This window comes from Haliotis asinina, chromosome 7 (genome assembly GCF_037392515.1).
Source record: "Haliotis asinina isolate JCU_RB_2024 chromosome 7, JCU_Hal_asi_v2, whole genome shotgun sequence".
Classification (NCBI taxonomy): Eukaryota; Metazoa; Mollusca; class Gastropoda; order Lepetellida; family Haliotidae; genus Haliotis; species Haliotis asinina.
Window position 1 is genome coordinate 878,426 of NC_090286.1, and position 25,951 is coordinate 904,376.

A 25,951-nucleotide genomic window follows, 5' to 3' on the forward strand; every position below is an offset into this window, starting at 1 on the left:
GTTTCTGTTAATTCAGATCTCTGGACAAATTGTTTTGCTTCGGAAAAATATAATATTTTGGGTGAATTTGAGTTTGTTTATCTCCATCTGCTACTTCCATATCGGACATTCTTTTGAAAAAGAAGAATGGTCTCCTGAACAGTTAGTACATTTCTTATAACTACTGTCACAATTTTCTGTTGTGTGTGTCTTCTCACCACAGTGAGCACACACAACTGACAATGTGTAAGTATTTACGCCATGCCCATACTTTTGGCACTTGAAACATCTCAGTGGATTTGGAATATACGTTCCCACTTTCATATGACAGTAACCAGCCTTTATTGATTTAGGAGCAGTCGCAGTAGAGAAAGAAAGCAAATAGGTGTTTGTTTGTTGGATCTCATTGTGTTTCCAGGTAGTGAAATGTTTTACATATAGCTGACCTTGTTCCTTCATTTCAGAGGCAATATCAATGTCCAACATATCAGCAAAAAGGCGGTCTTGGTCTCTCATTATGCCTTTTACTGGTGTTAAGCGTTCGGTGGGCAGATACTGATACGGGAATGCCGACAAAAGATTTAGTTGACTGAAGGCTATTTGCCTGTTGTCTCTTACTGCATTCGATAAGAAGAGAACCTGAATGCAAACGTCTAACGTTTAACCAGCTCCTGCTATACATTGTATACCTTTTGAAACGGTAAAAGAGTTCAGCTTCAAGGGTGTCTTGTCAACGGTCTCAAGTACTATATAACGTGGCCAATAGTCAATAGATGTGGACGGTCTTAGTTCATTATTATCAGGATCTGTGTCAAGAGGACGTTCCTTCTTGGTGATAGGGGCTTCGTAAGCCATGGCTAGTGTTTTAAGGTTCATCATCCGAGCTCAAAACCCACCACGGAGTATCACAAGGACAATGCTAAAAACAAGCGGGTCTCCGGCTTGCAGCACCAAGGATACCCGGATGATATACTCCAGTAGAAGCGTTATAAATAACACATCCACCAGATTGGCCCATGAGCCACCGCTTTCTGGGCATAAGACTCTAGGCAAAGTTCAAAACATCGTATTGAAAAATCGTTAACATTTGATATAAACAAATGTGCCAAAAGTAAACCTTTTTCAAATTAAATTTGTGTAATGACATACAAGTCCATACAGAGGGCTTGGCGTGACCAGCCGATTCTACCACCAGTCCAGGTGAAGTAAGGGCCGAAGTGGTGTGTTGAGCAATAGAAACACGGTTCAGGCTCCTACTGTCCTCAACCACCAGACTACCGTTCTCCACCGACATGGGACGCAACCCACGGCAAACAGCTTGCCCAATTCGGTCGCTCCTTGCGGCCAGCAATGGGGTGCTATGGACCTAGTTGACCCGGGTCCACACGGGAGTTTGAACGGCACTTGGCGTTACCCAGCACCCACCACGCGGAGTTGGCCGTTCACGGGTGCCACAAATATCAAGAGTTGCTGAGCAAAGAGTTTAGAAGGTTTACTTTAACCAAGGAATATATAAATATGGTCACATTAAAGTGGTTCGCACTTCCAAGACAGTTCAATGGTATATTAGCTGCCATTTTGTGTAATGTTTATGCACACTGGATATTGTTCAAAGTGATAGCACAATACCTCTTCTGAATTCAGGATGACTGCACTCATAGCGTACATGAATGTGTTACAAATTCTCTAAATTGTCTGAAAGCTAAGTCAGATAGAGTGCATAATACTGCAGTCATGAGTATACCTAAGTTAATATGTAAAATAGTGTACAGACAAAAACAGTTATAATGTGTTCTTGTTTGTTTCAATTTTTTGTGGCTAATCAACTGGCTAAACATGAAACAATCGTTACAGACACCTTATGATTGGAGAGATAATGCCGCACACAAAATGGTGTAGATACATTCTTGAAATACACGTACCCTTGATAACACGAGCAGTTCAAATTTGTGAGAGTGACATGGCATGGGTTTTATAAAGAGTGGCAAGAGTTTGCGGGTGTTTAAATCTCAAGACACTAGGCTGATATCATGGTACGTTTGATACTGAGATCCATATTACACATTCGATGTGCTTACTATAATATTACAAGTAATATACCATAAAGACATCGATCTATAAACAACTTTGGTATTTGAACGTTAAACACTGTTATCATGCATAGTAGCCGTTTATAGATAAAACATTTACAGGGCTTTCCGTCAGATTTATACAGGTTTAAAAAAACTCTATGGCATCTATGCCTGCTGTGGGAGACTCTCAACAGGAGGCAGCTACAAACAAAGACAAAGAAACTTGAGAACCGACAGGAGGTCAACAGTGTAGTTTATCATTTTTTATCATCATGTCTGGGTTACTCCGTTATCACCAATTGATAGTCTCACACACTCTGGTATCAAGTGTACTGGTTAACACCACAGTGAACAATAGGTGATCTGGTGAAATGTTCTAAATAGATTCCCCAACTCCATAACATATCCTTAGAGCAGTTTTGATTAAATGCATTTTAGGCGATATCGAGATGTTATAATGTACGTATCAAGGAGAAAATTAAATAAAACTGTATCGTTACCACATGATGACAAACAGTTTCTGAAAGTAGCAGACATATTCTACTCTCACATATTGAGCACAAAACTAAACCCAAACAAACAAACCCTGAATCCTAGCCCCAGAAACACTTCTAGTTAGATAAAGACAATGTTAGGGGTGGTTGTAATTAAACAATATCAATCTATACCTATTTGTAACTGGGTCACACGAATGTAATAAACACTTAAGGAATAGCTCAACACAAATCGAATGTAGTGATGGTGATGGTGATGGTGATGGTGATGGGTGATCAATGCAATCAGTCCAGTATTGAAGATTGATATGATGACACCGAGCATTTGTTTTAGATGTTGAGGTATTGCGTTTCAGCCTTTACTGAGGCCTCAACGCCTGAGGAATTTGTACTGAAGGATCTCTGTGGGGTATTCTAGCCTATCCACAATGACCTAAAAGTGTTATGTGGGATTGGGAACTGGACTGGCTATCGCCTCTCGACGAAAGAAATCACCAAGGAATGTGCACAATGTTGACAAGTTTAAAGAAGTAACTGGGTGTCGTATTGAACGAGTTTTAAAAAAGACAGTGACACATCTGTCTATAAGCGCCGACACAGTTGTCTGTATGTACATTTCCTAGGTGAAAACCGACTGTACTAAATCCACTCTATCAAGCTATATCGGAGGTATCTGTTGATAAATAGTGATGATTTCAGGTGTTCAGGACAGTTACTGACCCACGTTAGAGTTATACTGTCATGCACTTCGTTGACAGGCATTTGCTGGTGGGGCGTTTTCTATTAGTTGTGCTGATATCACAATTCACTTCCTTGTAGTGCAGTGTTCAAATTGGGAACAAAATGGAGACGTACCTTAAGATAGCTGTTTTGTTTGTGGTCTTTCTCGGGCATTGTTCATGTAAGTTAAACTTGTATGTCTTTTTGACATCTGACGAGGTATTCGTTATGTATGACTGCATGTTGCGGTATAATAGCGGGTTTATCTTGTGTGGTGTTGTATGACTGACCGGTGACCACACACACTCAGCAGTGTGCATGGCAGGTTTACTGGGTTTTTTTGGATTAAATTTACAATAGTTGTCTACGATGCGCCAAAAAGTGATCCCCACGTGACGAGGACCTTGCAAATGAATCTATATTTGCTTGTCAATGTACCATAACTGCATGTGTCAACAAACACGGCCTTAATCCGTATTAGGTGGGTGCCCCTAACGCGTGCTGTAAAACATTTGCCAGTGACTTGAAACCGACAGTTATATGTACATGTACTAATACTGATGTGTGATGTGTTTATTCTCTTGTCAAAGATATATACGAGAACGTCTATAAACAGTTTTGGTCTTTGAACATTAACAAACGTGCTGTGGTCTAAAATGACATTAACACAGTGAGTGAGTTAAGTTTAGTTTTACGCCACACACAGCAATATTCCCGCCATATGGTATTTACAGGTATTTACACTGTCGTTGTACTAGTGTTATTGACCACATCCAATAAATGTAACATCATAAGAATTATCAACTGACAAAGTAGGAGATGTTGAAAATCAGCCAGATGCATCTTCTGATCCAAGACGATAAAAGCTGAACTGGAATATATCCGGGAAATACCTGTCGCAGAGAAATTCACTGCTTTTATTCTGCAAAAATCTCAACAACTGATTGTCATATCACGAGAACATTGCACAAGCGTCTGTAATTGCTAGGCAATATTAGATTACAGCATGTGTGAACACAAATGACCGGATAGATGGTAGATGGTAGGCTCTACTGCGTGTTGTCAACTGTTTAGTGGGAATAAGGGACGAGAAGACTGTCATGTGCCGGTTACGACAAACGGGTTAATTTAAACGAGCAAGCGTGTTGTAGTCTTTTCTCTTTCAGTGTTAGCAGATTATTTAAAATATGAAATCAGAAGATATGTGCAATGTCTCAGCTGGAAATATATGCATCAATGCCCTGTTATGTCTTCTCAGTTTCAGTCTAAACTCCCCGGGGAGTATACAACTCCTGCTGCCACTAGGCGCACTCATCCTAACGAAGTACCCAATTCACAGCTGGGTGGACTTGGACACATAGTCACAGTACTTTGTCCAAGTTTTCTGCACGATGGTGTATCCGCAACAAGGTGTATGCACGTATTTATGTGGCCACCATCTGGTCATATACTAAAGGATTCGTGGGTTCTTTCAAGTGCATAGGATTGTGTACTGTACACTAGCGGTTATGACAACACTGAAAGAGTCTGCACAGAATGGTGACTCCAAGGTTCTAACACTCGGTCAGAGGTGGGCTCGATTACGTCTCAAACGCGCTGGATCACTATAGTCCAGTGGCCATTCTTCAGAAGGCCTACAAAAATAGGAGTAACCCCAATCAAAGGTATAACAAGACACAACCTATTTTCTCTTGTAGATATAGTCTGGTTCATAATTATTGAGAATTTTTCTTCTTACTTTGAGCTATCCTAACACCTCAACTGATTCACTGATACTTAAAACTAAGTAATGGTATAAGGGAGGTAACTCATCTTGGCCTACTGAGTATAGTAAATTAGAGTTACCTCCCCTGAATTTGTAGCAGACGTCATTTTCCTCAGCACTGTCAACAATGTCTGCTGAAGATAAAAGAAGGTTGATTTTTGAGTTGTGTAATCAAGGAATTGATGATGTAAATACATTGGCAGAGAGAACAGGAACTCCTCTTTCTACTGTGTATAGGATTAGGAAGAATTTTAAAGAGGGAAAGGATTTTGGGCACCAGAAAGGAGCAGGGAGACCCAGAAAACCCAGGGACTTCTCAGATCGCGTCCGGCTGGGAATTTTAGCGTCTAAAAGGCAAAGGGCAAGCATCTCCAACATCAGGTATGAAATGATAGAAAGGGCATCAACAGTTGTATCAAAATCTACAGTTAGAAGAAATTTGATTGATCTTAGATGGGAGAAAAAGACTGGAATTCCTTCTCCTCTCATGAAAGAAGAACATAAAGACATGCGTGTTGAGTGGTGTTTGGCACATGAAAACTTTGACTGGGAAAATGTGATTTTTACTGATGAAAGCTCAGTATGGGTATATCCCAATAATGTGAAAATATGGACAAAGCCTGCGTCAGCACCGTTGTATCGACGACCTAACTACAGACCAAAGTTTCATGTATGGGGAGGGATATCCTTATTAGGAACGACCCCGCTGTGTGTGTTTTTAATTGAAATCTGACAAGTCAACGCTACACTAACATATTAGATAATTTTCTCCTTCCAAGTGCACGTGTGTTTTATGGAAATGACTGGATTTTGCAGCAAGATAATGATCCTAAACACACCGCAAAACATGCCAAGCAGTGGTTTCAGGAGAAAAATGTGACTGCATTACCATTTCCTGCATATAGTCCTGACTTAAATCCCATTGAGAACATTTGGGGGATGATGATGGAATGTGTGAATCAAAAGGGGTTGACAAAAATTGAAGACATGAAGAGAGAAGTGGTCCGATACTGGGACAGCATAACTCACGAGACACTAACCTCTCTGATAGGAAGTATGCCTACCCGTCTTAGACTGTGCCGTGAAGCTCAAGGAGACTTGATAAAATATTAAATTGTTACCTACACAACATGAAAAGGTCAGTTCACTTTTACAAAACATTCAATTTTATCTGATTTGTTCTCGTTTAATAATATGAAATGCTTTAGCTATTCTCAATAATTTTGAACCATACTATATATGTCTGTTCTTCAAGAAAAATATGGTTGTGGTCATATGCAATAGGTATGCAATATATATAATGCTCTGTTTCCATGGTAACATGAGCAAAATATGATTTTGACGGGTCATTCACTTAACCATCCACTACAACATTTTTGGATGGTGTACAACTCTCATCTTTTTTAAAAATGATCTCTAATGTTCATCATTTCCATAAGTACTAATTATTAACTCTTCTGAAGCTACAGATGGACATAATGAGTTATTTATTGTATCGGTTAATGAAAAAAACCCAACATTTTGATAGATTTCATTCATCATAACTATTTGTCAGAATAAGACAGAAAGCTCTATTTAGTCTCATGTGATAGCACATGTAAAGGGCAATAATATATCTGAAGGTATATTATCATTACAAACTGTCACAAGGTCAAACAATTATGTACATTCATCAAGGTTCACCAAAGATTTTATGGGCGCTTCATTTTAATCAAATTTGGAAATGTTTGTTGAGAGTGATTCCCCTTGTGCTATCTAATATGGAGGGTAATGGCTGATCTGTCTGAGGCAACATAAATATTGGACTCAGTGAAGGTTCTGTGATCCATGTAAGTTGGATTATGATGCTCATTATTGTGTAAGCAAAATAAGGATGAATTTGGCACCACCAGCCAAAAGAATCCGCCCAGTCCCACCAGATTTAGAACACTGCATTCTTTGTCATACACAGCTTGCTGAAAAAGGGAAAGAGGCATAAAAATATCGTGAGGAAACCCACAGTAAATGGACTGCAAGCATTGTTCACAGCATCTGAAGTACGTCTAGATGAAGTGTATCATGATCGTTTGCCATTTAAAGATGATATTTTGACAGGGACTATTAAAGTTGCTTTTCACAAGTCTTGCAGAGCATCCTATACCAGCAAACAGTCAACTATCTGATAACACAAAGTCTGAAGAATCCATATACAACAACCGCTTAAGCAGAAATGACACGTCATCATTTAATATCCGGCAACATTGCTTCATTTGTAGCAAAGGATGGAAAAAGGGTGAGAAACTAACACAGATTGCCACTGGAACAGGCCAGGGTACACAAGAAAGGGTGTTGGCTGCAGCTAATGCTAGAAATGACGATAAAGTTGTTTTACGTATGACATCCTATTCTGACTTGTTTGCCTTTGATGCAAAGTACCATCGTTCTTGTTACGCTGCATACATCTCAGAGTATGATATGGCCTTCAAACAACTTGTGTCTAACATTCAAGAAACAATATTTTCCAGGAGTAAATCCGTACAAACTCTGTCTCAAGTAAAGACAGAATATGAAAAGAATTTGTCAAATTTGGGAATTCAAGTTCAGGTGTATTCATGGAAACTGAAAGAGAAATTAAGTCAATATTTTGGTGAAAAATTTGTTTTCATTGAACGCCGTGGACGTTCAGACTTATTGGTCTCAAGTACAGTCTCTGTGGGTGATGCTCTACGAAAAGCATCTGAATTGCAAGAACAGTATTTCAATGATGCTGCTGAAGATCTTTGTGATCTTGCGCCAGCATCTGGACTATCTGAGATTGATGAAAGACAGATCCTTCATTCTGCAGCAAAGATATTGAGATACCACATGTCAAGTATCTGTGACTCAAATTTGTATTATGAACCATCTACGCAACTAAATATGTTGTCATGAGCGAAATGTGTTCCCAGTTTACTGTATGATTTTGTAATGTGAGTTACCAATGAAAAATCATACAAACACATATCACATTGTGGTGATGCAAATGTTTCAAAGAATGATCTTGCAACACTTGCAATTTGTCATGACATTATCTCTAAATCTAGGCATGTAAGAACACCCATGACATTGGGTATTGGTGTGTACGTACATCATGAATTTGGGAGTAAGTTGCTCATAGATATTCTCCATTCACTGAGTCACTGTGTATCCTATGATGAAGGATTCCTTACCTCGGCGGCCCTTGATCAACAAGATCAAACTATGTACATGCCTAGAGGTCTCCAGCTGTCAAGTGATCAGAACTTTCAGATCGATGCAGCAATTGATAACTTTGATCAAAATGAAGAGACCCTTGATGGAAAGTCAACCACCCATGCCATGGCTGCAGTCGTGTTTCAGAGGGGGAAAACGGGAACATCAGATGAATCTCCAATTCCACGTGTCACTCAAAAGTCCATCCAGTTTGATGACAATGAACTTCTTTTGGCAAGGTATGTTATGAATTATTTGCGAATAGAAGCCAAAATAAATGAATAAATTTAGTTATATACATTGAAAAGAGTACATGATACCTACCACAATCTGATGGAATAACCATCTGTTACATGTACTATGAATGTCATTTATACAATGTGATGTGAACAACAAAAAACATTGTGTGGAATAGTATTGTCAACTGACTATACTGGTTCATGGGAGTTTGGATTCAGTTCTAAGTAGTACCAAAGATGAGCCCAGTAGCTGACTGCTGCACTGATGAAGATACATGTCTAGCATTATCTAATTTGAATCACTTTTCTTACTTTGTTTCAGGTATACTAAACCAGCACAACGCCCCGAACCCAATCCAGTGGCTGATGGTTCTGTTACTGAGGCCCATTCGACTTCTCCAGTGTGTGCCAGTGCCCACAACAAGGACATACTATGGAAGCTAGTTCGTGTGCGAAAAGGAGGACAATCGCAGCATATTCCATCCTGGACTGGGTTCAATTCTTTTATATCAGAAGAAAGTTCACCTGTTGCATCCGTGAGATATCTTCCCTTTATTCAGGCATCTCCAACAGATCTCTCCACAACGTACACTGTACTGCTGCAGTTAGTTCAGCTGGCTCAGAAACTAGGCCAAGACCACATACTTGTAACTGCTGACATGGCAATCTACTCGAAGGCACAGGAAATCCTATGGGCAAAACCTCCTGCCTTGTATAAAAAGGTAACGATGAGAGTTGGAGGCATGCACCTCATAATGGCCTTTATTGCTAGTCTTGGTCATCTCTATTGTGATGGAGGCCTTCTGTCTTTACTGACTGACTTTGATGTCTATGCAGTCAACACAGCCCGTAAGATGCTACAAGGGAAGGAATATGCAAGAGGACTTCGAGGCTTGAAGTTGGTACATGAAGCTCTATTCCGTATGTTGCTTGTGGCAATGGAGTCATGGCTTCAACAACAAAGGCGCACTTTAGATACTTCCATTCTTGGCAAAAAGTTGAATGAACTGCAAGATGCATTTGCTACGAAAGATCGCGACTCAGCAATCAAGATATCAAATGAACTTCAGTATCATCATCTCGATACACTCATAGAAACTATTGATGAGTTCAGACAGGTTGGAGGAACCGTGTCTCTAACATTTTCCTACTGGGACACTTTCTTGGATGGAGGAGATATACTTCTGCGCTTACTTAGAGCAGAGCGTGAAGCAAACTTCAGTCTTCATCTCAATACTGTTTGTGAAGCAATTCCATGGTTTGTGGCCGCAGGTAGACACTCATATGCCAGGTTTGTTCCAACGTACGTAGCGGACATGAACAACTTGAAAGACAAGGATCTGCCAGCCTACAGACACTTGGATAGAGGTGGGTTTGTCATACGAAGATCTTCAAGGCACAGCTTCAATAGCGTGACAACAGATCAAGCCCTTGCACAGACCATCAACAGGGATGGCAAAAGCAAAGGAGGAGTTATTGGTCTGACATTACGCAAGGGTGCTCCTACCCGGTGGTGAAAGACAAGGCATATCACTGCAGAATATGCTGAATCTTTTACGTCTCTGTGTAATGATCGAAGCAGGGGTGATAAGCCACATGAGGAACTTGGAAATGCAAGGCGTGTAAGGGATGAACAGGACGTTACCAGGATCATGGAGGCTGCTTCTCAATATCAAAATCCATTTGACCTACTGACTGTACCTTCAGAATTGATTAACATTGCTACTGGACAGGTTGCCTCAGCTGAGGTAAGTAAAAGTTTGAATGGCTTTTTGGATAAAGGCAAGAAGAAACATCAGGATTTCCTGGCAAAGCGCCTTGTTAAAGAAACTAAGAACAAGAGTTTCTGGGATCCAGAACCTCGTATGAAAGTACTGACCTTCTCAGACATGCGCAAAGGTTTGCCAACAATGAAAACTGAAAGGTTTAGGGTTGATTCCGAGGTGCTTTTTCGTCGACTGCTGGTTGTGTCGAAGCAGAGAGATGTCAGTTTGGAATCTGTCCTTAAACATGAACTTGCAGCTGTCCCTCCTTCCCTTTTCCACGATGATGGCACAATGAGGAAATGCACCAAATCTGATCTAGCAAAAAAAACTTGAAGCTACATGTGGTGAAGTTCACAGCTTGACGACAGGTCCCAGTACAGCTTATGTAGTTGATGGCATGGCACTCTTGCAAAGCTTGAAAGACACACAGTTCACAACCTTTGATGACTTAGGACATTGCGTTCTTCGACGACTGAAGGTAATTCTTGATGACAATCTTGGTGTTGGGGCCATTGCCATTGTGTTTGATAGATATGACATTCCAAATTCCATCAAACAGTTGGAGCGACAAAGGCGTGGAGAGGAGTTAGGAGCCAAGTTTGATGTAAGAGGCAGCCGTACAGTTCCAAACTATAAGAAATTTCTGAAAAATTATACTAACAAGGCAGGTTTAGCAGTTTTTGTTTCAGAATATATTCTGTTAAGAAAAGAATTTCTACTCAGTGGACAGGAACTCATCATTGCTGGTGGATTTGTTGATGGCTGTATGACAAAATGCATCAGTGGAACCAGTGTGTCTGATCTCACAGACCTATTCAGTTCCCATGAGGAAGCCGATACAAGGATGGTGCTGCATGCAATTCATTTTTCAGAACTATATGACCGTATCATTATTCGAAGTGACGACACAGATGTCATGGTACTTCTCCTGTACTACACAACAAATGCCATGCCTAGATCATCTGTGTATATGGAAGCTGGACACAATACACAGTCCACCAACAGACGGAGGTACATTCCCATCAGCACCACAGCTGCAACAGTGGGAAATGATGTCTGTCAGAGTTTGCCTGCAGCTTATGCACTAACTGGCTGTGACACAACTAGTAGCTTTTACAAAGTTGGAAAATCCACTGTTTACAGTAAACTCTTGCAACATGTCAAGGAAGAATATGCATCTTTGTGACATTTCGGTATGTCCGGCAATTTTGAGGATGATGTTACAATAGCAAGGAGATTTGTTTTGTCCATATTCAAGAGAAAAGACCAGCCCTGTGCAACTCTGGATCGTCTGCGATATGTGATGGCGTCAACGACTGACAAGTCTGCTGCTGATCTACCTCCAACTGAGGATGCCTTCTCCCAGCATGTGAGGAGAGCCAGGTACCAAGTAGCCATTTGGTGCCAAAGCCACGTACCCATGCCAGTCCTTGGTGAAGCCACGGATCATGGGTGGGCAGTTGCCATGGATGGTTCTCTTGAACCTGTGATGTTCACAAAGGAGATAGTTCCAACTGAACTGAGACAGCTTACACACTTGTATTGCACAGACAAGGACTGTAGTGTTGGGAAGAAGTGTCAGTGTCTGCATTCAGGCCTCAAATGCACAGAATTTTGTAAATGTGGAGGACAGGAATTTCAGAACACCTTTTCTTCTACATTCTGTGACAGTGATGTAGATGAAGAATTTGAATAACATTGATCACGGATGATGACGTTTCAAACATGACTGTTGTTGGCAAACGTGATGTCTGAAGTCTTTCAATGGCTATGTGAAGAAACAGATAAATCTGTAGTTAATACTTTGTACAAACTATTAGATATCTTAATGAAAATGACAATGTGACAATGTGATATTAACATAAGCATACATTTACCTCATGCTTAGTGCATCATGAAAGCAGGTGCTCGACGGATGACAGCCCCTAAACTATTAGGTTATGTTAACATAGATCCCAATGCTGTTGTCAAATGCTGGCTACCTACCCCAAATTGAAGTGGCCGTAATTTTTTTGGTTTCTTTATTCTGTAACGTGCCAATCAAAACAGATAAATTAACAAGTGTATTACACCAATTCTCAGTTTTGGTGATATTTTTGTGAAGCTAAAGGTTTAAGCAGTTTAATCAAAACAAGCTTACTCTTGTTTTTGTCATTTTATTCTTTTAGTGAGTTTTGAAAAGTCAGGAATTGGAAATTTTCACTAAAAGTTCGTTTTTGCTGAACAAAATACAACTTTTACAAATGTTTTCAAATACAACTCTATGATGAAAGAAGGGCCAACCTATGCCCTTTAATTTGCAATCAGTTGTGTTGAAATATATGTAATATTTCAGAAGTTATGGCACATATAGTGAAAATGTGTGTTTGTTGAAAATTTCATGTGTTGCTATGGCAACACGTTGGTTACCATGGGCCTTACCTATTTTATGCGACCACAACCTTACTTTTCCTAAAGGGTAGATATGTAACATGATATAAATATAGGTTGTGGCTTGTTATACCTCTGGTTGGGGTTCATGTCTCTGACGAGTCAGAAACCACTAGTCTATAGCCTGGCGCTATAACCAGCTCACCCACCGCCCACCTTGACTATCATCTTGTACCAACCAAGCCCCTAAAGTCACATCGATCGAGATAACGGCTAGTGCAGAGGTCGAGGTGGTTGCCATTAAACAATATCCCATAACAGGTTGGTGGGTAAACAGAAAGATTTTCTTTTGTCATGATCTGAGACGTAGAAAGTACAACATTGATTAAATGTGATCACTTTAGGGTGAGTTACACTTTTGGAACGAAGGAATTTTGATCTACTTTATGAGCAATTCGGCCCCGTTACTGTCAGAATATGGCACACATATGATGAATATAAGAATAGTATAAGAATACTAAACGATGTTCCGTGTAATACCATAACGAGTGAATGGTTTGGTATCTAACGAGCGAAAGCTCGAATTAGACGGGACATAATCAGACTTTTATTTATTACTCACCCAACATTTAGCAAAATAATATCAAACAAGTACGTCTTTCCTAAGAATTGAACGAGTGTTGTAACACTCAGCTTTCCGCGAGTCAAGCAAGGTCTAATACTATTGTGACAGAGGTATTAGCATACGTCATACGTACTGCATCACGTGATGTTATTACACAATGTGTAATAACTTTGTAGAATTGTTAAACAGTGATGTCTTCAACGGGTAAGTAATAAATGCACTTACTATTTGGTGAGCACATCTTGGTCAGCACGACTTTATCCATTACATTTTTCCAGAAATTGTAGGATGCTCGTGGTACCGTTTGCGCGGGGCATGCTTACCCCCTTTTGTAACCCATTTTCATCACTTATACCTGGTAAATGTTTTGGCAGATGATCGAGGATGGCTTGCATTGGTGTGACGTTTTTACTGTATATTGCTGTATTCTAAAGTCAGCTATACTGTCGGAGCAGTTTGTAAATTTGTGTGCTTGGATATGTTTGTTTAAACGTAGCTCAATCTGTAAATTCTAAATTTAAAATCATCAGACAATGCTCCTTACAGTCTGGCCAGCTGCAAAGCTTCAACAAAGAACTGTTCTTTCACTTTCATTGTTATATTTCTGTTACAGGCAGCTGTCCTATTGGCACCTACGGCTTCCTGTGCGGCTACCAGTGTCACTGTCTCTCACAGGATTGTGATCATGCATCCCGGTGCAACCCTGGAAATTGTTTTCCAGGCTGGTCAGGGGCAACATGTCACAAATGTATGGAGACTGAAAGTGTTTTTGGATACCTTCGCAAAGAAAAAGTATACGCAACACAATAAATTAAGTCCATGCTAAACAACCAACCATGTGTATGGTAATTCTTGTCTAAAAATGGCCATTCCTTAGTCAAAGAAACCTGTAATGGTTTCTTTCTTAACATTAAATCTTCGATCTAACAGGCTCTCAAAATTGATACACTTAGAAAGGTGAAATGTACAATGCATCATTTCGATTTTCAAATCAGATGACAGCAGTTCTACATACGGCTTCTCCAGAGTACGAAAAATACGTTTTTGTTTCAACAGAAACGTTCCTTCCATTTTATGGCATTGTAGCGTTAAACGTTTTGCTTGACTTTGTTCCTCGACCATCATTATCATCATCTCATCACCCCTGTTGCCTGCACGGTTGTCTGAATTCAATTGTTTTCATTCTGTAAGGTGTCAGGCATGTAAGTTTTCTGTACATCTGGTTAACGTTTGTAGCTCTGTATTTTGACCTCGCTAATGAAAATACGTGAACAGATAATTCAGTCGAGTTAGACAAGTTGTGAAATGAACGTCACACTATACAGGATAATCACGTGACTTGATGAGGGCACAATATGGAACAGAAACCCTCAGAGGCCTTTTGTTTTTCTTAATTCAAACTAAAACATAGCAATTATCTCCAGATTGTCTGTCGTGGTTGTTGGCCTCCAGGAGATGTTTTTGTCTCTCTGGTGGTTTTACAGCTCTCTGCAGAAACCATGGGGAATATGTCCATTTTCCAAATGTACACAGTATCAAGCGAAGACGGGAACACAAACAATGTTTGTCGTAAGATGTAAACAAAGAATCATCTGATCACTATTTGACTTTTCAAAGGACTGGTTGGTGACAGGTTCTCTTACTGCTGAGTTACAAATAGTGAGGGAGTGAGTTAAAATTTAACGTCATGAGTGACAAATAGATTCCAATATTCGAACTGCATCGAAACTCAGCTTGTCGTAATATACATCCACATCAACAAAAAGGCCTCACAAGTGCACTCTAGTTGTTTATGAATCTGTGTAACATTTCAGATATACGTAATCATGCAATAATCAATCAATTTATGAAAGGTGGTTATGAAATGATACTGAAGATAATTTATCTCCTAACGGTCTATCGCAAGTTTGGATGTGAATTTCATTGTTTGTAAACATATGCAGGGAATGTGAAAGTCTGTTTATGAGTTCAGCCTCCTGGGGAAGATATGAATGTCACAATGATCATATGAACATCACTTTCGCTGTAATGCGATCGACCCACAAAAACCCGCATGTCGTGTAAACGCCGCATGGGTAAAATGTTAGTTTTCATCGTGTGCTAATATAAGAAACATTTCTCTTTGTCATAAAACGTACATGTTGAAAGTAAACAGGTTTTAAAAGATGTGTTTGATAACCACTGAGAATTGTGGTTGTGAATATTGCTGCTCAGCTTTTTGCAGACAACGCCGCATTGAATAAAGCTGTCTCATCCAGTGGAGATGCCGTCGGTTTTCCATCCGGCCGCGCCACAGACGGACGGACTGGTGACAGAGGATATCAAGGCTGCATAGAGACAAAGGCCAGCAATCCCAACTGGTGGCGTGTTGATCTGGTTGACATTACGTTGATACGTGACGTCACCATCTACTTCAGGACTGACTGTAAGTTCAAAGATTTATGGGTCTACCCTTCCATTTTCGAAAGTGTTTGGTAATGGTAAGACCTACACGGCATATTGAGACAACAGACAGGTTTCGTCAGTTACTGAACTTGAATACCTGATGAATGTGAGACACATGTGTAAACCACTGTGGACATGCAAATTGCAACTCCAGGGGAATCCAGACATCTACATGCACAAGAAAGTATCACAACATCAGACAATATCTAACACAGAAGTGTTATATACCAGGTAACACAGAAGTGTTATATTCAACAGTTATTAAATTAACTAGGTTTAAAATATACTTCATGACAATATACTCTAGAGTAGCACTACATTTTTCACTGGTAGTGTCTATACAGTGTCATAAAATGAAATAGTGAAAAAAGTAAGTAATTATAATTTACGGGAGGCAATCGCTCTTCAACGTACAAGTTAAACCACGGATGTTTTACAATTGGATTCGTCTATAGCTATTATAGAACACTCGGGTTACACTTGACCCCATAAACAATCAAAATATAGTACCTTCAAAGGGACTGCTGACAATAGTACTAGCGCCGTGACAACTAGATTTGCAATAGCTCTTTAAGGGACGTTTGTGGACAGCCGAGCTGTTCCCGGCTCTGCTGCGCTGACTCATCTAATAGTTGTCAATCAGTAGTGTCTTTACGATCTAATGTCACCATGTGTCGTCCAGAATGTGGACGATGTTTCACTTTTTTGGTTTGTTTGTATTTATGACCAAACAACTGACAACTGTGTAGTGGACATTCATCTCCTGACCAGTTGCTCTGAAGGACATGCCGTACCAATAATCCTCGTACCAACCATTACCATGGAAGCTTCACATTTCAAGACCGAAGGAGCACTGGTTTTTCAGTTGCCTGATCAATTTCCTGCACGTGTCATACATCCAATGCTGATGAAATTTGAAACTGATCCCCACACGGGTATGTTTCCTGTTCACTCCAGTTCTGCATCCTAAACATCTTACACCTCATGTTCAGATGTTTGATAGCCCGGGACATGTTTGACATTTTCTTCAGCGATTTTATGGTGATTGATGTGCCATAAAAAGCATCTATACATATGGAAATTAATTAAGCAACACCAAATTCAAAGACACATAAAAACTTAACAAAGTTTAACGAAGTAATTTTGATGATTGATTATTCAATTTTGATGTATTGACATACAGCATGAGCTTTTCATGGGTTGATATGACGCGCGTGAAGCTTGCACAGCGCACGTGCATTGCTTTAACCTCAACTTTCGAAAAATGCACTTTTTCCCTGGGGTGTTTACAAGCGCAGGTTGTCGATTGCATTCGGTTTTTCATTCATTTCAATGTCATGGCACGTAGGAAATTATCAGAGGCCACTCGTTGGCAAATAATCGGCATGAGGAATGCTGGTATGTCTCTAAGACAAATCGGGACTCAAATCGGACGACATCATTCCATAATTTCAAAACTTTTGAAAAAATACCGGGCCACTAATGAAGTTAAAGACCTGCCTAGACCAGGAAGACCCAGGAAGACCACAGTCCGGGAGGACAGAGCTTTACTGAGACTTGTACGGCGCAGGTCCTTCGACTCGAGCTCTCGGTTGAGACAGGAGTGGCTTCCAGGGAGACCCATCTCGAACAGGACTGTTCGGAATCGTCTGAAAGCTGCAGGATACCGGGCAAGGAGGCCAATCAAGCGACCCAGACTGTCTCCAGCCCATAAGGCAGCCCGACTGGCCTGGTGTAATGACCGTTTGCACTGGAACATTGCCTCTTGGAGGAAGGTCCATTTCTCAGATGAGAGCCGGTTCTTGCTGCACATGGTGGACGGTCGTACTCGGGTCTGGAGGCAGAGGAACACAGCAATGGCTCCACGGAACATCCAGGAGACTGTGGCCTTTGGGGGAGGTTCCGTTATGGTATGGGGGTGCATTTCCATGAACTGCAAGTTGGATATCATTACCATCCGTGGCAACCTTAACGGTGTTCGTTACCAACAGGAGGTTCTTGACAGGGCTGTGGTACCTCATTTTGAGAACCATCCTCTGGCAACGAGACCCATATTTATGGACGACAATGCTAGACCTCACAGGGCGCATGCTGTAAATGATTTTTTGCGGCAAAATGCAATTGACAGAATTCCATGGCCTGCCATGAGCCCTGACCTCAACCCCATTGAACATTTGTGGGACTTTATTGGCCGTCGTGTGAGGCAGAGAGACCCACCAGTCCATAATCTCAACGAATTGACGGCTGCCCTGCATGAGGAGTGGAACAGGATCCCCCAGAATCAGATCCGGAGACTCATCCAAGGAATGAGGAGGCGTCTGGAATCGGTGGTGCGTGCGCAGGGAGGACACACTAGATATTGATGAAAGTCGGTGTGCAGACTCTCAGATGACTGTTCTTTCTTTCCATGTGACATTTGTGTTAATACACCTGACAACAACGTCTGTGGATGAATAGTAAATTGTGTCCATTTTTTCATGAATTTAAGACAGTTTTAAGAATTTGGATTTCGTTGCAATAAAGCAAAGTCTTGATACTTTTTCCCTTTAAGTTGTTTGTCAGAGATCGTCTGTTGAATAAAAAAGTGTCAAACTATATCAACCCGGCATATTTTGATTGTCAGAACACTTCAAAGTTGCTCCAATAGAAAAAATTGGGGTGTTGCTTGATTAATTTCCAGGTGTATATATGTACAGCCGTAACAACATGCATCAAAAGGAAAAAAAGGAAAACAGATAGCAAAAGTTGATTTTTCCCGTGATACAATGCCTCGTGGCAGTCAGTGCTGTCAGACTTCCAACAACACGTGCGTTGCCAGCCAATAGTTGTTTGTCGTCCGTTTTCATTGAAAATTGCATGACATCACGGCCCAAGCAGAACATGCATCACAACCTGGACAACAGTAGCTAGAGCTAGTTGGAACAACAGCTGAAGGTGTCAAGCGATTGTAACTGCTACATGTTTTTTGTTGCAGATTTAAAAGTTGCACATCACATGAATAAATCATACGTATTTGATGTCGCTGCCTCTTGGCGTTTCTATGATTTGTCTGGCATTTTCCACTGGTTGCAGTTTTGTGACATTAACCTTAATGACACTTGATTTACACGCGTCCCACAAATAAATTGATTACTCTCACTTTGAATATTCACAATAACATTCCATTACATTTCAGTAACATTGGCTGAAATTCAATTTCAAGGTCACTGAACCGACCCTGCATATATAATGCTGATCAACACTGGTCTCAAGATCAGTGTCTTCTGTTTTTCATGAGTAAACAGGCCTCTCTCAAGTCTGTATTTAGACCAGAAGTCCACTCCCGTCAGTGTAGCAAAATACATGAAAGTTTTGATCCTTGGAACCATTTTGTCATCAACGAAAATAAACTTTCAGTTTTAGTACATCAGCAAATCAGAAACGTGATACAACTTGAAGTGTGTACATTGTTCAAGTTAATTTGTAGTATTAGAAAAAATTCCACTATTCTTTGTATATCTAGCTAAATGTGCCTACACTGATCCGTATGTAGCGACCTGTAAGCAACTTGTGGCTTTGTCGATACCAAACTGTACTATTTAGTAATAATGCCTACTCTTCTGATATTTTGTACAGATCTGCCCAGAAGAAACGGCATCCAGGTGTACCTCACCAACACCACCATCACACCCAGCGGTCACCTCTGCTACAGTGTGACAGGAAACAGATATGGCACTGATATCAACAACACCTTGTCTGCCCCCTGTCACAACAGAGGGCGCTACGTTCTCCTGTACACAACAACAGCTAATGACAAGGATACACAACCTATACTGGACTTTTGTGAAGTGGAGGTGAATGGTAAGAAACTCCACTTAGAAAAAGTAGTAAAGACGGCTATTTATTTTAATGTGATGTTTCTAGTCTTTTAGTATAGTGTGAAGAGGTTTTTGTGTGATATAAAACAAATTGTCAACTGTCGGACTCGCATAACAGAGGATAGAACAAGGGTAGGTAAATGATATTTATTCAATGTTGCCCATAAATAAGTTTCGCAGAGTCCATGGCATGAATTATCTTTGATATGTGTGGAAACAAGTCATGTACATGTCACACGGAAAGCGATCCAGTGATCAACAGCATAAGCATCGATCCGTCAGTCGCCTCTTACGACAATCCGGACCTTCTTGGGTTGTTACAACGAAAGATTAAAACAACGGAAAGACTACGTTTAAGAAGAGAATAAAATCACTAGCCACTGTCCCGGCCATTCTGACCCAGTTTGTTACTTCCTGTGATGATCTTCTTTCACAGTGTGTGATCCTGGTACCTTTGGTGCTGACTGTGAGAACTACTGCCACTGTAAACACGGCGTCTGTAACTACACCACGGGGCTTTGTCCTCCAAGTGGATGTCTGGCAGGCTGGAAGGGACCCAACTGCGATGTCCGTGAGTGAATAATAACCAACAGTTAAACACATGTATACTAGATGGTGTCATGATACAAAAGATGCTGGCGTTGTTGACATATGATGCCGAACACTTGGGTACAAAGGAAGCTTACCTAGCAACAACTGTGATACCCTTTTTTCAACCATGATTTCATTATCAATTGTAAGGGATGGTGTTCAGTTGTTAGTGTTTACTGCCAGATGCGAACTGAGTCTGACAGCACTTATGTCTCACTTTGTCGAGAACGTTACTTTGCATAGGATGTACAACTCAAAATCATACTTATCAAGATCGAAAACAAATAACACATTTTGGTCTGTTTGGTTCTATACTGTGTAAACATTTAAAATACATGATATGCATAACATGCAAGTCAGGACATGTGACATATTACAAAATATGAACGCATTTGGAAAGCACGATTAATGGAGGTCATCTTCCATACTGTTACACGATCATTCATCAGAGCAAGCATACTCTATGCAATGTCGTGTTATACACATCAAGGAAGCTGACAATTTAAATCTTGATTTTTCTTATCCATTCCACGTGTAAATGCCCTCCAAAGATATTCATTCTTTATGTCTTTGATACCTCTCGTAAAAAGTGGCTTATTCAATTTAGATCTTCCGGTCGTAATGGCACCACTGTTGGTATTTGGTGATATTTGGCAGAATGTGTCGACAATGTTGAGTACGGCCCAGACTGTGGAGGGACATGTTTTGCTCACAAGTTTTGGTCTTTTGTCATCAATAGTCTGGCACCCATGAAGAGCCACCTCCTCGTGGTGGGCGCTGGGTAACGCTAAGTGCTCTTCTCCCGTGTGGACCCGGGACATAATGTGTCCACAGCACCCCATTGCTTGTCGTAAGAAGCGACTAAATTGGGCAACCTGTTTTCCGTGGGTTGCGTCCCGTGTCGGTGGAGGACGGGATCTTGGTGGTTGTGGGCAGTTGGGCTTTTAACTGCGTTCCATTTGCCCAACACACCACTTCGGCCCTTACTTCACCTAGATGGGTGGTTGAATTGGCCCGATTCAACCAATCAGCTGGTCATGCCAAGCCCTGTGCATGGACTATGTGTGTGTCATTGCACAAATTTGATTTGGAATTGTTGTGAACTTCAGTCTTGGCACTACTGTTGATCTGTAACTTTTTCGATTGTGAATTATCCAAATTATGATCATATGAACTTTGCCTAGAGTCTTGTGCCAGAAGGTGATGGCTCATGGGCCAATGTGGTAGATTAATTATTTATGATTCTTCTACTGGAGTATATTATCCGGGTATCCTTGGTGCTGCAAGTTGGAGGCCCGCTTGCTTTAGCACTGTCCTTGTGATACTCCGTGGTGGGTGGGGAGCTCGGATGATGAACCATATGACACCAACCATGGCTTATGACATAACCCCCCCCCCAAAAAAAAAAAAAAAACAAAAAAAAAAAAACCCAGCAAAACAAACAAAACGTCCACTTGAAATTGATCCTGTTGATACTGACCACAGACCGTCTCTATCGATTGAGCATTGGCCACGTTTTCTTGTTATTGAGACTCCAGACAAGACACCATTAAAGCTGAATCCTTTCGCAGTATCTAAGGGTATTCAAGGTATTGCTGGGGACGTTAAGAACATTAAACTCTTACGTTCGGGTGCGCTGTTAATTAAATGCGGAAAAAGACAACAATCAACCAACCTGATGAACATTAAATCTTTCGTGGGCATTCCTGTCAAGGTCTCTCAGCATAAAACCATCCGCATATATCATCAGAAATGAAGGATCAAGGTGTGCTCTATGTCAAGCGCTTTTCATCTCGCAGAAACAACGAAACCATGAAAACTAATACGTATCTGTTTACTTTTTCATGTCCAAATGCTCCTAAATCAGTGAAGGCAGGCTACTGCAACATCCAAGTTGATACCTACATCCCCAACCCGCCCAGCTGTTTTAAATGCCAGAAATATGGACACAGTGTAAATACTTGCACATTGTCTGTTGTGCGTGCTCACTGTGGTGAGAAAACACACACAACCGAAGATTGTGACAGTGATTTCAAAACATGCACCAACTGCTCAGGTGACCATTCCTCAATTTCTAAACATTGTCCTATTTGGAAAGAACAAATGGAGATAAACAAAATAAAGTTTACTAAAAATATCTCCTTTTCGGAGCAAAGAAACTGGTAAAGAGATCTGATCTTCCAGACAGTTATGCTACAGTAGCAAAAACATCATCAGAGTCTAGCTCTAAAATAAAAAAAATCATCTACAGGCTGCCAACCTACCCTGACTTGGGTAAATTGCGATTCTCCACAGCTTTTGCACCCTGCTGTATCATCTCAGACTGAGGATTCACTTCGTGCTACATCAAAGTCATCTTCTGATCACAAATCATCATCATCTCAGTCACACACAAAATCTCAATCGACAGCTGATAGTCAACAAACTGTGAAAATTAAATCGAAGCCAAAGCCTGATGCTTCAAAACAACAAAGTGGCAGAATTCCTTAAGGGTCCCAAAATAAAATTCAGTTGTTCAATAAATATTCTAGGGGACATAGCTTGTCGCCCTCCAAAAGAGCGGACTGAGGACTGAGGACTAATTTACATGAATTACAGCTATTAGTCCAAGATTTTACACCTTCAGCGATATGCCTCAAAGAGACATATTTAAAACAAACAGATACATTTGACCTTCGACATTTTAATGCATATCATTATTTTTCCTCTCCGGGTGATAGGGCCACTAGTGGATCATCCATTCTAGTCAGACAAAACGTTATTCAAAGCCCTGTTCCACTTATTACCAATATGCAGGCTGTTGCAGTGAAAATTACTTTACACGTAACGTTTACGCTGTGCTCTCTCTATATTTCGCCGTCTTCGACGTTTGCCAAAACTGATCTTCAAGCTTTATATGACCAACTCTCGAAGCCCTGTATTATAATGGGAGATTTAAATGCGCACAACCCACTCTGGGGATAGTGTAAATACAAACACTAAAGGTAAATTGTTGGAGGACGTTTGTTCTGACAATGATTTATGTATTTATAATGATGGCTCCAGCACATATTTACATCCTGGTACGGGGATTTATTCTGCTCTCGACTTGTCATTGACAAATTCAGATCTACTAAATGAATTCGAACGGTCAGTCCACGATGACCTCTGTGGAAGTGACCATTTTCCTACTATATTAAAAGCTGTAACTCCATCTGATGTTCCTCCATCATCAAGGCGGAATTTTAAAAAGGCTTACTGGGCTTTATATGAAACACTGTGTGCTGAAAAAACTTAAACGTGAACGTTTTATTGACGTTCCTGATGCTGTTAAATGTTTTTCTGATGAACTGAACTCCATAGCTGATGAGTGTATACCAAAGTCCTCTGCAGTTCCACATATTCGAAAACCATGGTTCAACAATGAATGCAAACAAGCTAGGAAGGCAAGTAAAAAAGCAGGATATTATTTCCGTCGCCATCCTATGGTTCATAATTTAAATAAATTTAAAATTTTAAATGCTAAAGCGCGGCGTACTTTTAAACAGAACAAACGCCAATCTTGGTGAAATTATGTATCCAAAATAAATCCTCGGACACCCATGTCCAAGGTATGGAACATGGTCCAGAAAATTAAAGGTAAAGGTACTAAATCTACTGTCCATCATCTTAAACATGGAGGTCAATTACTTACTATCATAAATCAGATATTGCGAATAAACTGGGCAAAACCCTTCTAAGCATTCTTCCTCTTCTAATAATATACTTAAATTTCAGCAATATCAAAAACAACAAAAAAAGAAAACTATTAATTTCAATTCTCATAATGGGGAAGATTATAATGAAACGTTTTCTATTCATGAACTCCATACTGCTCTTGATCAAGCTCATGACACTGCTACTGGAGCTGATAACACACATTATCAACTCCTGAAGCACTTAGCAGAATCCTGTTTAGAGACGCTCTTATCAATTTTTGATGATATTTGGACATCTGGTAACTTTCCTCCCTCATGGCTTGACGCCATAGTAGTACCAATACCTAAACCTGGAAGGGATCATACGGATCCATCCAATTATCGACCTATTTCACTAACTAGCTGTGTTTGTAAGACCATGGAACGCATGATGAATAATCGACTTGTTTGGTACTTGGAAACAAATAACCTTATAACTGATGTACAGTGTGGTTTCCGCAAAAACAGAAGTACTGTCGATCACTTAGTGCGTTTAGAATCATTTGTTAAAAACGCACTAATTAATAAACAACATACTGTGTCTGTCTTTTTTGATCTCGAAAAAGCATATGACACAACCTGGAAATATGGCATTTTAAGAGATTTACATGATTTCGGCTTGCGAGGTCGTTTGCCTGAATTCATAGCCAATTTTTTAAATAACAGGCAATTTCAAGTCCGCGTGGGTTCTAGCCTGTCTGATCATGACAATCAGGATCAGGGTGTTCCACAAGGCAGTATTTTGTTCGTCACTCCTTTTAGCATCAAGATCAACAGTCTATCTAAAGTTTTAAACGATTTAATAGATGGAACTTCATTTGTGGATGATTTTAATATTTCTTGCCGTGGTAAAAATATGCATACTATTGAACGGCAACTACAGTTGTGTTTAAACAAAATAGATAAATGGTGTCTTGAAAACGGCTTCAAATTTTCTAAATCAAAAACCAATTGTATACACTTCTGTCGTAAATACAAACCCCTTAAAGACCCAGAACTATTTCTCTATATATAAGTGGTACCCCAATCAAAGTGGTCAAGGAGGCCAAGTTCTTGGGACTTATTTTCGACTCACATTTGACCTTTTTGCCCCATGTTAAATATTGCCCCTTGAAGCCAAATGCCTGAAGGCACTCGATTTAGTTAAAGGTTGTTTCAAATTCAAAATGGGGAAGGGATCAAACTACCCTTCTTCACTTATATAGATCACTGATCCGATCTAAACTTGATTACGGCTCCATCGTATATGGTGGAGCGTGTCAAAGCAACCTAAACCTACTTGATCGTGTGCACCACCAAGGCCTAAGACTTCGTCTCGGTTCTTTTAGAACCTCTCCTATAGACAGTCTATATGTCGAGGCTGATGAGCCTTCTCTCAACCTACGCCGTATAGAACTATCTTTACAATACGCTACAAAATTAGCTTCTAATGAGTCTAATCCCATATTTAATTGTGTCTTTAATCCTCTTTTTGAGGATTGGTATAACAAAAAGTCTTCCCTTGTTCCGCCTCTTGGGCTCAGAATTAAGCCATTTCTTGCTGCTTCTAGCACTGAGCTGGAAAATATAGCTCCTTCCCGTCTACTTTCTTCTCCTCCTTGGCAGTTGGTTAGGCCACAAGTTGACCTATCATTAACTACATTTAAAAAATCAGAAACGAATGAATTACAGTATAAACAAGAATATAATGAATTGAAACATAAATATAGCAATTATAAACCCTTATTTACAGATGGGTCCAAGGACGGTGGCGCAGTTGCTTGTGCTACTGTCATTGGATCCAGAACAATATCTTCTAGATTACCAGATAATAGTTCTATGTTTACAGCAGAAGCTAACGCCATATTAACAGCTCTTGAATATATTCAAAGACACCCTAAACGTAAACAATATATAATCTATTCCGACTCTCTTTCTTGCCTTCAGGCTATTAAAAATATTTCTTGCAAACATCCACTTTTAATAGACATTATTGAATTGATAATGATCTCGCCACTGGGCAATATGACATCGTCTTCTGTTGGTTACCCAGCCATTAGGAATCTCTGGTAACACATTGGCTGACCTTGCTGTTAACCAGCACTCAACAAATCTGTGACACC

The 25,951-nt window shown here is 40.3% G+C and overlaps 1 protein-coding gene across 1 annotated transcript in view; it reads left to right on the plus strand.

Moving 5' to 3' along the window:
• The window catches only part of LOC137292166 (uncharacterized), a 56,080-nt gene that overhangs the window by 4,117 nt on the left and 26,012 nt on the right, over positions 1–25,951 (plus strand). The window contains exons 2-5 of the mRNA XM_067823719.1: positions 13,854–13,988; positions 15,465–15,665; positions 19,301–19,525; positions 19,979–20,113. Of these exons, the coding sequence (XP_067679820.1) occupies positions 13,854–13,988; positions 15,465–15,665; positions 19,301–19,525; positions 19,979–20,113 (696 nt within the window). The remainder of the gene's footprint in view (positions 1–13,853; positions 13,989–15,464; positions 15,666–19,300; positions 19,526–19,978; positions 20,114–25,951) is intronic.